The 15,642-nt window shown below is 39.2% G+C and overlaps 1 protein-coding gene across 8 annotated transcripts in view; it reads left to right on the forward strand.

Moving 5' to 3' along the window:
- Dlg2 (discs large MAGUK scaffold protein 2) overlaps positions 1-15,642 on the forward strand; it is a 1,917,798-nt gene that overhangs the window by 367,519 nt on the left and 1,534,637 nt on the right. For all 8 annotated transcript variants that reach the window (XM_060367555.1, XM_060367549.1, XM_060367550.1 and 5 more), the window contains exon 4: positions 14,857-14,952. In XM_060367555.1, coding sequence (XP_060223538.1) covers positions 14,857-14,952 — 96 coding nt within the window. The remainder of the gene's footprint in view (positions 1-14,856; positions 14,953-15,642) is intronic.

Genomic DNA, 15,642 nt, shown 5'->3' on the forward strand with positions numbered 1-15,642 from the left:
TCTTCTCCCTTACTCTCTCTCCCTTTCTCCTCTTTTTTCCTCCTGTCTTTCCCATTTTGTCTTTCTTCTTTTCTTCTGGTCCTCTTCTACTTTCATCTCTTCCTCTCCACTCTGTCCCCTCTTCTCCTCCATTTCCATTTCCTTCTCTATTTTCCTCCCTCTGTTTTTACTCTCTCCTTCTTTTGTGGTGTGGGGGTTCAAACCGAGGAGCTCAAGCACAATAAGTAATATTTATAGTTCTTATTAATGAGCTCCTATAGTGTTTTCCACAATGGCCAAACTAATTATGTTTGTGCTGTATGCAAGAATTCCCCTTTCTCTGTAATCTTGCCAAAATTTGTCATTCTATTTTTTAAAATAATACACATTTTAACTAGGCTATCTTGTACATTTTCCCAATGATGACTGGTGCTCAGTATTTAAAAAGAGTCCTTCGATATTTGTGTACATTTTTGAAACATATTGTTTAGTTCGTCTTTAGGACAACACTGATGTCCTCAAGGGGTTCCTTTGTTTACTTCTAATAATTAAATAATTTGGAGCCTTAGTAGAAGTAAACAGAGGAAACCCTTGAGGACATAGGTATGGTCTTTAAAAATATTTTAGATAAGACATTGATCATACATGTCACAAACACAAGAGTGGATTTATATAACTAAAAAGTTTTTATATGGGAAAGGATACAATCAGCAGAATGAAGAGAAAACCTGAGGAATGGAAGAAATTAATTCATACTAATGATATGGCAAGGGGTTGAGAAACAGACAGGATGGACATCAGAAGAGGGAGAAAACAAGAAAGAGGACAGGAGCCTACCACAGAAGGCCTCTGAAAGACTCTACCCAGCATTGTATCAAAGGATGCTGAGACTCATAGCCAAACTTTGGGCAGAGTGTAGGAAATCTTATGGAAGAAGGGGGAGATAGAAAGACCTGGAGGGGATAGGATTTCTACCACTAGAGCAACAGAACCAAAAATTCTGGGCCTAGGGGTCTTTTCTGAGCCTGATACTCCAATCAGACCATGCATGGAGATAACCTAAAACTCCTCCTCAGATGTGACACATGGCAACTCAAGTGACCAAGTGGGTCCCTAGTAAGTGGAACAGGGACTGTCTCTGACATGAACTCGGTGGCTGGCTGTTTGATTACATCCCCTTGACGGGGGAGCAGCCATATCAGGTCATAGAGGAAGATAATACAGCCAGTCCTGAGGAGAACTGATAGCCTAGGGTCAGATGGAAGGGGAGGAGGGCCTTCCTTATCAGTAGATTTGGAGAGGGGCATGGGAGGAGATGCTGGAGGGAGGGTAGAATTAGGAGGGAATGAGGGAGGGGGCTACAGCTGGGATACCAAGTGAATAAACTGTAATTAATATAAAAAATAAAATAAAAAAATTAAATAACTTAATAGCAAAACAAAACAAAATACTCAAGTAATCTAAACAATATTATCTCAAAAGCATACACATAAAATTCCAAGGATTCTTTTTAAATACATTTTGGGATCTTATTAATAGCAAGCCATAGGGATCTAGTCTCAGCTTTTTGAATATGGGTATCAAGTTTTCATTACTGTCTATTAAAGCCCCCACTATGTGTTCTGGGTGCCCCTACTGACGTTCACTGTATTCAAATCTGTGTATTTGTTCCTTGCTGCACTTCTGCTTTATGCTACTGTGTGTCTGTACCGTGTTGTAATGGCCACATTATCTTTCTTGCATATTTTAATGTTGTGAACCATACTGCCTTCTGCTTTGTTCTCGTGGCTCAGGGTTACTTTCGTTGTTCTATATGAAATTTTGGATGTTTTTTTTTTTTTTCCTACAATGCACCACACCACAAAAGAAGGAGAGAGTAAAAACGGAGGGAGGAAAATAGAGAAGGAAATGGAAATGGAGGAGAAGAAGGGACAGAGTGGAGAGGAAGAGATGAAAGTAGAAGAGGACCAGAAGAAAAGAAGAAAGACAAAATGGGAAAGACAGGAGGAAAAAAGAGGAGAAAGGGAGAGAGAGTAAGGGAGAAGAAGAAAGAATTTGAGTACTGTATACATTTTAATAATATTAATTCTTTTAATCCATAAACATATATCTTTGTATTTTATTGACGTTATCCATTTGTTCATTAGTATTTGATAGCTTTAATTGTAAAAAATATTCATTGCTAAATTATTTTTACCATTATGATAAGTTATATTGCTTTTTTGAGTCCCTAGGTATTTCGTTATGGGCTGGTCTATATTGACTTTATAGCATAGTGGGTTTTTTTTTTAAGTGAAGGTGTAATAATTCTTTTTTTAAATTTTTTTATTAATTACACTTTATTAATTTTGTATTAATTTTGTATCCCCCCATAAGCCCCTCCCTCCTCCCCTCCCGATCCCACCCTCCCTCCCATTTCTGCATGCATGCCCCTCCCCAAGTCCACTGATAGGGGAGGTTCTCCTCTCCTTTCTGATCTTAGTCTATCAGTTCTCATCAAAAGTGGCTGCATCCTCTTCTGTGGCCTGGTAGGGCTGCTTCCCCCTCAGGGGGAGGTGATCAAAGAGCAGGCCAATCAGATTATGTCAGAGGCAGTCCCTCTTCCCATTACTAGGTAACCCACCTGGACACCGGCCTGCCATGGGCTACATCTGCGCAGGGGTTCCAGGTCATCTCCATGAATAGTCCTTGGTTCGAGTATGAGTCTCTGGGAAGTTCCCTGTGTTCAAATTTTCTTGTTCTGTTGCTCTCCTTGTGGAGACCCCGTCCTCTCTAGCTCCCACTATTTCCCACTTCCTATACAAAATTCCATTCACTCTGCCCGAGAGTTGGCCATCAGGCTCAGCATCTGCTTTGATAGTCTGCAGGGCAGAGGCTTTCAGAGGCCCTCTGAATGTTCCTAGTTTGTTTCCTGATTTCTTCTTCTGGCTTTCAGAGGCCCTCTGTAGCAGGTTTCTAGGTTGTTTCCTATTTTCTTCTTCCTCTGATGTCCATCAGCATAGTGTTTTTACTAATCGTATTCCATAGTCTATCAGTTTTTATTTTTGGTGGATGGACCTTTTAGTTCCTGTATATCAAATCATAACGGTTTTTTAGGGGGGGCTAGATGTTTCAGATTTATACTGAGCAATAGAGTTAAGTGGGAATCTTTGCTTGTAATATATATATATATATACACACACATATGTAGACATATATTTATAGATATAAATATATGTCCTACCATCATTTTTTCCAAGTCTGATTTTTTTGTACTGCAACAGACACTATAATGTTTAGTTTATCTGTTATCATGTAAATGATTTTTAGAAAAGTATTACTTCTACTGATAATATATTATGTATTTTAAAGAGTTTAAGATATTCTACTTTAATATGCAGATATTGTAAAGGAGGGCTTCTTTGAGATATAGTTTATGATTGTAAATGTGTCCTGATGTAACATTATATAATTTAAAAATGTATATTCTGGGGTCGGATTGTAGCTCAGTCATGGAGTGCTTATGTCTAACATGCGTTTAAGGCACTGGGTTTCTTCCTCAGCACTTCTAATATAAAAAATGCACATATTTGATCTAATGTCAATAGTTATTGACTAAAGTAACCTCAGAGAACTTTCAAAGTTAAATAAAAGGGTTGGAGAGATGGCTTAGATGTTTGTTGCTCTTCTAGAAGATGGCAGTTTGGTTCCTGGCACCCACTAGTCACTCAGACTCCAGGGGATCTGCTTGCCTCTGAGCAAACATATCGCAGGTGCCTTATACTTATACCTGTAAACAACCCCGGCAAACGTGAAACATATAATGAATTATATTTTATAATGCAAGCCTAAGAATGTTGAGTGATAAAGCTTCATGTACTGTGAACTCTGCTATGGACGTCCCTGTCTGAGAAGGCAATTCTCCATGATTGGTCAGAAAGTGACAGCCTCTCTGGGACTGTCAAGTCAGGACTGCACTACTGTGAATGCTCTTTGTAGAAGCAGATGCTTTGAACTTCTCTGTATAAGCCTCTGTCTCTCAGGAATTCTATAGTGGTAAGATTGCCCTTTTTATGAACACAAATAACCACTTTTCACAACCTGTTTCTTGTTTTTCTGATCATTCTCTGCGTATGTACTTAATCATCCTTAAGCTTGCTCTGTTCATTGAGTTAGCTAGTGGGTACAGACCTCAGTTCTCACACACATATGAGATACAAAGCATCTCAATACCTTCAGTCCTAAGTAGGTGTAAATATATTACTTAGCAACATTTTAAACTATATGACAGAGGTAATTTTACTTGTTCATTTTTATCTTTTAGCGTGATTACTAATCACCTGAAGTTTAATGTATGATTGGAGTCATGGCTCATACGACGTTTCTATTGGCCATTGCAAAGAACAAGAGAGATCAAATGTGTGGTCCATAATTTTCAAAGCAGGCATATGGACATTCCCCAAACACATCTCTGTCTAGTGAGGAAACAAAACAAAGAAGATTTTTCAGTAATCAACTAAATAGGAAAGGTCATGGACCTTTCACTGACATAGATTCAAGTATCTTTTCTGAAAATTGTTTTGTATGTGCTCAAAATCAAGAAGCTGAAACACAGGGACTCAGCTTCACGTTACTAAATAGGAGAGCGTTGGCACTGATATTTGCCTTACAGGGATTTTCGTGAAGAGGAAATAAAATAATATTTGAAGAGTATCTAGCAGAAGTATACATACACACATAATTCTTAATAATTGATAGCTGCTATTGTAGTGGCAATTATGTTGATATTGGTAAAAGTGCTGGACCTGATCTCTAAATCCATGAAGGTATTATGAAGACAAAAATGAAGGAAGTTTGAATAGGAAAAGTTACAGAAACGACATCTAAAATGCAGCTTAAAGAATACGTACTAGCTAGAAAAATAGAACAGTATGGAGGACAGTGTGAGTGGGAGTAGAAAACAAACCAAAATCCTACAGGATTCTGATCTTTCCTGCTCTCACCATGAGAAGGACTACGTAAGCGTGGGGCAAAACTGTACATGAGCTCGGTATACTAAACTTCAGATGACACTAGAAATTCAGTCTAGAATAACTGTGCCACTAAAGGTGTTTATAAAGAAAGTATCATAGACTTTCCTAAAATATCAAAATTAATGGCAGAACTCAGCAACCCACACTCTGATTTTGATGAAGACCTTGATGTCAGGCAAAGAGACCACTAATTCGATTTCGATTCACTAAGAAAAGAAGAAAAAAGTAGATAAAACAGGCATTTTGTTCACAGGCAATTAAAGGAGTAAAAGAAACTGAAACATGATTGAAGATGCTATTTTGAAATTGGATTTTGCAACGTTTTCTGCAAATCAAATTGCATCATGGAGTATACGTTGCCAAATAGTGAGCTGGACTGAAAATACAAATGCTCTCAATTTAAAACCACCCATTGGAAAGAAAAGAAAATGCAGACAAAATAATGAAAATGCTTTAATGCTTATAGATAAGTACTATTTGGGGACAGTTTTAATAAGCAAATGTTTATTTTAGCTCCTTAGAATATTCTCTTGGATTCTAGATACATAAATTTCAACCCACGTTTCCCAGTTGCCATAACAACTTGATGCATTTGTTCTCTTGTGTCATTTTTTTTATCACATCATTTCTTAAAAAAAAAAAAAACAACTTTGGTTGCTACGATAACCCAGTATAGTTGTTAAATTTTGCTCTACTGGAAATTAGTTACTTGCTTTTATTTTTCTTCAAAGAAGCTTATGTTACAAAAGTGCAATAAAGGAAATAGTGGCCTAAATTAGATTTATATTAAAGTTTTAATTATATGCATTGACTTATGCCTGAATAATGTAATGTCTGTGTGACACCTAAGAGGCCTCGTGATGATCTAATTTCATTCAGTAAAGGAGCCAACCTTCACTGCACCAAATAAGGGAAATAGACGGTGTGCACTGTAGATGCATCTCCAAGCATGACTCCAATAAAAACTATCATAGTGTTTCCCTTATTAACATGCTGATTGTCAAGAAGACTGGTGCGTATCGATCTCAATAAGGGGCAGTCTTGGTTTAAAATCTCTACTCTGTGCTTACCTGATCCCAGGGAAGGGGCAGGAGAAATCTCTTACTAGATTCCTCTTGAATACGAGAATAAGATAATAGGGCAGTATAAGGATAAAGATAAATTTGTTTCTGTTTATTCAGTTAATTCTTATCATTTTCTCTGTTTTGATTGCTCTTGGTGGTACTTTTATATCGATAAGGTGTATCACTTAAAATTAGTATTGCAAGCTTTGTTGAGAAACATGGGAAGGTATAAGGGGAAAAGCTACAAGACTATAGCTAAGACACCTGTTGAAATGCTAATAATGCTAACTGTGCAACCCATGGGATTTCTCTACTCATTTTTAGTTGAGAAGATATGGAAAATAGGAATGAAATTATCAACCCACAGATTTCTCAGTAGAAAATACACACACACACACACACACACACACACACACACATTATTGAGAGATAGTTAATCTTGACTGCCAGCTTGACATGGTTTAGAATTAACATGGAGATGAATTTTTGGGTAACTCTGTGAGGCATTTCCTAGATTAGGTTATTGAGGTGGGAAGGTCCACCCTAAAAACTACAGGTACCATTCCACCAACTGAATTCTGGTCTACATATAAAACAGAAAGTGAGCTGAGCACCCGAATTCTTCACTCTGCTTCATGGCTGAGGATGCAGTGAGACCAGCTGCCTCCAGCTCCTGCTGCCATGGCTTTCCCACTAAAAGAGACTGACTGTACCTTCAAGCTTTGCAGTAATTTATCACAGTAACAAGAAAAGTAAGTAATACAAACATATGCGAATATTCAAAAGGCTACTGCCATGCTCAACATCTAAAATACTGAACGAATCTTCCTTCCTTCTCTTCCTGCATTTTTTCCCATCAGTGGTCAGTGAAAGAAGGGACAGAGTGGAGATGTTTCAGCTGAAGTATTAAGGCCAGCCCTAGGGCAGCCTCCTTACAAGGGATGTGTAATAGGAGCTGTCTCCCATCACAACATCTGTCCCTTTCAATAAAGCAGTAGAAACACCATTATGCTGAGATTACCTTGACTTTTTGAGAGTTTTGTGCTATAGTATTAACCTCATCACAGCTGAAATGTCGTAGACTAAAATAATCCTCCCAGTTGAGGCTTTCTTGTCAGCACTGGAGTCAACTTTGACTTTTTAAAGGGATAATGGGTGCAGGGTTGTCTTTTAACTTTTCTAAACCTCAGTTTTCCATACATATGTAACACAGTAATCAAAGCACATTTATCAACTACAGATAATGACTGATTTTCTGGGTTTGACTATTACAAGATTTAATAAATGCAAAATATTTCTAACAAGTGCTTGTAATTAATAGTGAACTGTTATGGCTGACGATGGCATTGAATGGCCACCCAAAATATTAGGACCATAGCTATGTTACCTTGTGACCAGGGCAGACTTCTGCTCTGGCACAAAACAGGGATTTGGATCCTAAGAGTGCTCAGAACTGATTCTGGGCACGCTGAATCTTGGACGGAGGGCAGCGAGGCGAATGCGTGGTGTTCTCAGCCACCTGTGCATGTGAGTGTGCTGATATTCTGATAGGCTGGGTCACGACTGGCTCCAGAAATGAGCTCTGTGCGCTCTATTGAAGTGACAGGTGTTTTCACTTGAGAGGCTAGGCAGACTGGAAATGACAGTGTTGCTGCCATCCTGTTCCTTCTTGATGCCTAAAGCACTCTCCAGTAACAAGCCAGAGCACCGGAGAAGATGCATGACTCCGTGAGGCCGCTAGGGTGTCATTTAGAACCTCTCTGCTGGAACAATGGAGTCATATAAATTTCAACCCACATCCTCTAGTTGCCATGGTAACTTGATGCACTTGCTTTGAAGTGTCTTTTGTGTCTTCCGACCCTTTTGCTTGCTTGCTTTTTATTTTTAATCATCGGGATTTTTGCTTTACCAGTAATTCCTTAATGTGGCTGTGGCTTCTTGCCCTCCTATTTCCCTATTCCTCCAAATTCTGCATATCTTGTCAAGGAGTGATTTAAAGCTAAAGATAATAGTTGCATATATGTGTTCACATGTGCCTGGTGTGCCTGTAAGTCTCCAAGTTCATCTCCTTCTTGTTTTCCAGGCTTCCTACAATCACCCCTTCCTCTCTCTCTCTCTCTCTCTCTCTCTCTCTCTCTCTCTCTCTTACACACACACACACACACACACACACACACACACACACACACACACACACACTACAAAGGAAGACACTCCACAGAAGCCTGATACACTGCTAAAGCTGTTCAATGCTTTTAAAAAAACAGCTTGTGTGTCTTAAATAAAAATTATGTAGTAAGTGGTTCTGTTGTAGAACCATTACTGGTTTAGCAATTTCCTAGCATTTTGTATGGGCCAGGCTGAATAATGAGTATGATTGTCATTGTAGTCTCTTCCTTCACTTGGTTACCTGAAAATTTTTAGATTATGAAGACAGTGTTTCAAGGTAAAGAATACAAGTGCTTTGAATTTACAGTCAGACACTGTCAGTTCTTATACAACAATGTACAAGTTAATCACATTAAATCTCATATTAAAATAGGCTCTCAAAGTAATAACACAGGCTTATTTTATATTTGTGGGACTATAGATTTTAATATGTTCATCCTATATTGTATGTCTAATATCCACTTATGAGTGAGTATATACTATGTGTGTCTTTCTGCTTCTGGGTTACCTCACTCAGGATGATCTTTTTTAGTTCCCACCATTTGCCTGCAAATTTCATGATTTCCTTATTTTTAGTTGCTGAGCAGTATTCCATTGTGTAAATGTACCACAATTTTTGTATTTATTCCTTGGTTGAGAGACATCTAGGTTGTTTCCAGATTCTGGCTATTATGAATAAAGCTGCTATGAACATAGTTGAGCAAATGTCCTTGTTGTATGGTGGGCATTTTTTTTTTTTGATAAAATCATAGTCCCAAAGAAGCTAAAAAACAAGGAGGACCCTAGGGAAGATGCTTAATCCTCATTCAGAAGGGCAAGTGAGATAGACATCAGAAATGAAAGAAGACAGGGAAAGGACAGGAGCCTACCACAGAGGCCCTCTGAAAGACTCTACCCAGCAGAGTGTTGAAGAAGATGCTGAGACTCATAGCCAAAGTTGGGGCAGAGTGCAGGGAATCTTATGGAAGAAGGGGGAGATAGGAAGACTTGGAGGGGACAGGAGCTCCATAAGGAGGCCAACAGAGCCAAAATATCTGGGCCCCAGGTCTTTTCTGAGACTGATACTCCAACCAAGGAACATGCCTGGAGAGAACCTAGACCCTCTACTCAGATATAGCCTATGGGAAGCTCAGTCTCTATAGGAGCTGCCTAGTAAAAGGAGCAGGGGCAGCCTCTTGCATGAATTTGGTTGCCTACTTTATAGTTACCTCCCCCTGGCAGTGACTATAGATAGGCCACACAGAAAGAGGACAGTCGTGATGAGACCTGATAGGCTAGGGTCAGATAGTAGGGGAGTAGGACCTCCCCTATCAGTGGACTATGGGAAGGGCAAAGGGGGAGAAGAGAGACTTGGGACTGGAAGGAGATGAGGCAGGGGGCTACAGCCAGCATACAAAGTGAATAAATTGTAAATAATAATAATAATAATAATAATAATTTCAAAGTTATTTATGAGTGATGAATTGAGATAACATATTTAGAAGACTAGGCTCAGATGGAAGGGGAGATTGGACTGGGGGAGGGGTATAGGAGAAGAAGAGGGAGGGAGGGTGGGATTGGGAGGGGGTGGGGGAGGAAGAGCTGAGGCAGACACGGAAATGCAGACCCCTGTGCTGTCACCCAACCCGAATGCTGAAAATGTGACACACAGACATGGAAGAGCAGAGGCACTTCCTGGAAGCCACCTCAGAAATATGACCTCTCGTGATAATCAAGTTAAGGTCTGTATTTCCGGGAGGCAACCTAGTTCAACATATCGAGGTGATATCTACCACTGTTGGTAGGAACCATTCTCATCTACAGTAGGGCAGCACTGGCCACCACACTACCAAATCCCCCTTTCATGGAAGAAGTGAGTATATTCTCTTATAAAATAAGCAGGAGCTTACTTTGTGTGTGAGCAGGAGCATTAGGGATGCTGGAAGACATTTGAATGCAGGCATAGGGTCCTTGCCAATGCAGGAGTGGTGTGACTGTTATGCATTTGTATTCAGTGCTGACAGTGAAAAGAATAACAGCACAGGAACAAAATTAAATTTATAAAGAACTACAATTAGGTGACTAGGCCCCTGCTCTGTCGAAGTATGGATTCTTTCAGAGAGGAAGTCAGAGAAGATTGAGCAAAACGGAAGGAGATCACAGAGAACATTCTTGAAGGAATAATCTCTATGCTACAGTAATTTAAAAACATAATTTCAAGTAAAAAGAAAAACAAGCATGAAAGAAGAGACTTTTTCATTATTGTGGCTAAATGGGGGTAGTTCTAGATAAAAATTCTTGAATTATATTCAATAACTTTGTATCATAGAATAACACTCTCACGTTATATTTCATAGATTCATTATCAAATAATGTTTTCTTGAATAACTGAAGAATTATCTGTTTGATTATGCTGCAGAAAGAGGATGGTTTTTAGAATTGAATTAAACCAAATTAGAACTGCTCTTGCCTTTTGGGGTAAGTAATTTGACCTCAGTAAGCTTTCGTTTCTTTATCTGGAGCAGAGAAACTGAATTCTGCTCTAGGTTCCACAGTGACACTTCAGAAAGCTCAGACAAGATCTCTTACTCTTAATTTGTCTCTGATGTAGCGTTATGGAGCATACCATAGATGCCAATCTCCCCGGCATGGCTGTGCCCAGGCTACGGGCTCTGTGCTCTATCTCCTGCTGATGAATCCACGTTTCTACCACTAGGATCTTTATTTCCAGACTTCTTTTGAGGCTACAATTTAGATTGGATTAAAAACTTCAGATCCTGAAAGTAACACAAGAGGGCAGCTTGTAAGAATTTGGGCTTTTGGTGAATTTTTAGAACTTAGGCAGTTAACCTGTCTTCGAGAGGCAAGTTTCTGACAGGAAACTAATGACGAGTGTTCAATATTCAAATGCAGTAGCGAGGAGAGTTTGTGGGTCTGGCCATCTTCCCTAACATTAATGTTTGTATGTTTTGTAACAGACCTGTACAATGGCTCCTCAAAATGTTTAATAATCACGCATCAAGGCAGACCCTATGCCTTGGAGTGGTTGACCAACATAAACTGGACTTGGAGAGTGGAGAAGGAGGTGGCACACACACATACACACACACTAAGAACATGTACCACACACACAGGCAATGCCACACAAGCATGCACAGAAATCACCTGCTTACTGAGTAGGTGAAAATTTTGTTTCATGTCATTGGATAGACAATACTGTATAACATCTCTTAAATATTTACATTTTAAAGGTTATCCTAAATAATATATAGATGGTTTAAAGTAAAGGAAGTTTTAGGTTGCTTGAAAATTCTATGTGTTTTATGTATGAGATATATTTTTGTACATTCTTGGATTTTGGTATTCATAAAGATGCCCTAGAAATAATGTTCATGGACACCCGAAGATCATTATATTTGTGTGTGTTTTCTTTTTTATCAGATATTTTATACAGTTGGTGTATAATTTATATAATTAACTTTCACCTCTAGTAGACTTGCTGGTGTTTTATGTCCATATATTTTACCATATGGCTATCCTATGTTATAAACAAGTGCAATGGTTACTAAAATAAGGACTCTGGAAAGAGCTACCTGGGTGCCATGACAACCCAATCTCCTACCTAGTGTCCTTGGGTAGATGATTTCCTAATACAATGAAATGCAACTTCCTTAAATCAGTCAATCAATCAGGTTGATGGAGCTGTGGGATATTTGCCTTTAAACTTTTTTTTCTGTTTTCAATGCTTTTCATCTACTTCACATCTCACATGACATCTTTTGGATCAGCCTGAGACAGTGAGTTGAAAACAGAGAGGTGTTTTCTATAGAAGCAGCTAATGATGTGACATAACAGAGAAAGTGAAAGAGAATGAAGATGATGGACATTAGAGTGAGTGTAATCTGTGAGGAAGGGAAGGTCTTCGACGAGATTTTGTGGTCCAGCATTCAGTACAGAAAGGGTATTGTTCAGTGGTTAATGCATAGTTCTCAGGCTAGGGGCCCTTTGCTGCTGGTAGCCCATCACTGTATTCTTTTCTTTTCTTTTCTTTTCTTTTCTTTTCTTTTCTTTTCTTTTCTTTTCTTTTCTTTTCTTTTCTTTTCACCTTTTGGCCTTATTTTTCATGTTTGTTTACACACTGTTTTGAAAATGTAAGCATATTTTCAAGGAACAAAGCTCCAGCAAAATGCGTGTACTAATCTAGTTGGCTTTTTAGCTATACATCTTGTGGTCAGCATTCCACCTGTGTATTAGGAAAGCACTCTGACAGGCTGAACAGGTCTGGTCTGACAACCAGGAGAGACCCAAAGACGCAGAATCGGGATTGAGCATCAAGCCAATGATCTGAGAGTTATTTTTTGTATATAGCTAAAGCACAGAGAACTTCCGTATTCTGCAGACTCAGGTGGTATGAGCCATCTTTCTCTGCTCGTGCATCTCCTGTTTTGTTGGAAGATTGGTCCATGTCACAGTTCTGCTTTATCATATATACTTCATGCAACAGGAGCAGTGTTCCATCAGGCCTAGTGCAGGGGCTCAGAAACAGTGACCTCATGAAACCTTTATTTTCTATTGTGAGTACGTGAAAATTCAAGTGCTTTACATATTAGTAAGATGATCAAAATTCACTCGGCAGCTACAAACATCTGAATACTGGACTTGGGTTTCTTCACTGGCAAATGCTTGGAAGTGAGGCCAGATTACACCTGCTGGCTGGGTGCTTTCCTCTCTTTGCTAAGGAGCTACCCCTTATTCCAAAAAGGGACTGACCCTGGCTCACCCCCAACACCTTAACATTTCTGTAGGTAGAAGTGAACTCTGTGGGTTAAAAAACAAAAACAAAAACAAAACAAAAAAACACATGAAGTGAAATTGAGAAAGAATAGTGGTTAAAGAGATGATGGAGGAACTGGATGGGAGATTTCGGAGGAGTGGGATTTGACAAGTGGGATTTCACACATCCATGTGTGAATTCTCAAATAGCAAACCAAGAGAAATTATTCATTTATTTGGTGTGGTGGTAGTGGTGGTGGTGGTGGTGGTGGTGGTGGTGGTGGTGGTGGTGGTGGCTGTGTGTGTGTGTGTGTGTGTGTGTGTGTGTGTGTGTGTGCAGGAGCATGACACTCTATGCCTGTGAAAGTCAGAGGACTTGTGCAAGTTGGTTCTCACCTTCTACATGAAGAACCTATGAATAGAATTCAGGATGCCAGGCTTGGTCTTGAGCACTTTTACCTTCTGATCCATCTGGCCTGCTCCTTTAGTCTTGCTCATTCTTAAATTTGGGGTCAGTGAAAAATGAGGGACAGGGATAATGAGAGACAGGTAGGGAGGACAAGATATCTCTGCAACTATAAGCAAGACAGATTTGCTCTCATTTTTGAGTGCCATGGTGGTACTTACGTTAAAAAATGTGTCTCTAAAGCTTGTAACCCACCAAGGTCCCCCATAATTATCATTGCCATGAAACTGGCACTCTACAGAGTAGTAGATAAAGGCTCCCCTCTGCAGGCCATGAACTTCAAAATAAATTGGGACCACCGATCTGATTACATAACTCATATCAACGATCCCACCAAGTGATGAGGCTCACTGGAATCAAGATACTGACTGACGAGGCTTGGGAGATGGCTTAGCAGATAAGGGCACTGTCTGCTTTCCCAAAGGTCCTGAGTTCAAGTCCCAGCAACCACGTGGTGGCTCAAAGCTATCTACCCTCGGATCTGATGCCCCCTTCTGGCACACAGGTGTACGTGCAGATAGAGCACTTACACATAAAAGAAATAAATCTCAAAAAAAAATAAAAAGATACTGACTGGTTGTATTACGGATATATGTATGAGATTTCATAAGGGATTGTGTCACTTTGCATGCTAGTGGCGGGGTCATGGGTCCATCTTCTCCATTCCATGCTTGAATTTTGTCTGGCTGGAGCATGTTCAGGGCTTGTACATGCTGTCAAAACTGCTGTGAGTTCAAGCATTTAGTGGGTGTAAATCATGCACTGACAAAATTTAGTGACTGAGCTGGGCCCCAGCACTGCTGCTGGGAATTTTCATCACACACAAATGTAGCTACACATCCACCACAATAGACTAAGCCCGTGTTGAGGAAGGAGCTCCATGATTTAGACACAAAGGAAACTCTAAATCTCTTCGTTGCACTGAGCCCAATATTTCTTTTTTAGTAGAGTTTTGCATTATTATAGACTTTTATACTTTTATATCATTTCCATCCCCCCTTTCCTCCCTCTAGCTCTTTTCAAGGTCCTTCCTCCAGATTCACGAGCTCTTCATACAGTTAAGATAAAATCAAGTCTCCTGTCTTCATCTGCTTGTTAACCATGCTCAATTTTTAACCAGGTCATAACTTTACTTTGGAATAGTCCAATTTCAACATTCTCTGGTGGGAATGCTTTAAAATTAAAAACAAATAAAAAAACAACTTGACTGTATCCCATTTTGTGTTTTCTTCACAGGAACAATATAAAAATTGTTTAAGTAATACATCTGTATTCTAAAATTGACAAAAACAATAGCTAATAACATTTATTCAGGTCTTAGGTATTTTAAGGTGTGTAATAAAAATTTGAAAAACATTTAATCTGCATTGCAGAAAGTACACATTGATCTTTAAATATTTATTTATTTATTTAGCTTACAGGTTGCAGTGGACCAAAGGAGAATGCTTCATACATTGAGCAAAATAAGGAAAACCAGTGTTTTGAGAATGAAACTGAGGAGAAAACATGTGTAAGTGTTGTTATCTTTGTTGCTATACTTAGTGCATACAATGTGTCCTGTTTCCTAGAGGTACGGTTTTCCAGAGGGCTTCAGATAGAAGAAAATGTACAACATAATATTGACCTTTGGCCTGGTCCTCATCTTTGCTCAGCTGACGCTGAATGTGTGTCATCATTGAGTAGTAATAGATTTCATTGTGGGGATTTCTGTTTTGTTGCGGTCGATTTAATAAGTTGCTGGTGATGACGCAAACATTTGTAAGATGGTTTACTTCTCTTGAAAAAGAAATTGTTTCCTATGTATCGTGTCACTTAAACTATTCAAGACATTAATAAAATACTGAATTTGTGTCCAGGAGAGGAAGCCATGTGACATGGTGATGATACTGCCTTTCTCTGAAGACACAATGGAGTGTGGCTGTGGACTCATGCCTCGTTAGACAATAAACGTTAGTCTCTAAGATACTTTATAACAGTCAGTGTCTCGGTTTTCTGGGTCTTACTACCCTCCTCTGTCCTTCTCTGTGATGGTCCCTGTGTCTTAGGTATTGATATATCGAATAAGTACTTATCCTCTGCATTTTGACCAGTTGTGGATCTCTGTAATAGCTTCTATCTGTGGTGAAAGAAAACTCCTTCCATGAAAACTGAGCACTGCGCTTACTTGTGTGTATAAGATTCTGTGTTTAAAATACAGTTG

The sequence above is a fragment of the Meriones unguiculatus genome, chromosome 14 (assembly GCF_030254825.1).
Source record: "Meriones unguiculatus strain TT.TT164.6M chromosome 14, Bangor_MerUng_6.1, whole genome shotgun sequence".
NCBI classification, from domain to species: domain Eukaryota; kingdom Metazoa; phylum Chordata; class Mammalia; order Rodentia; family Muridae; genus Meriones; species Meriones unguiculatus.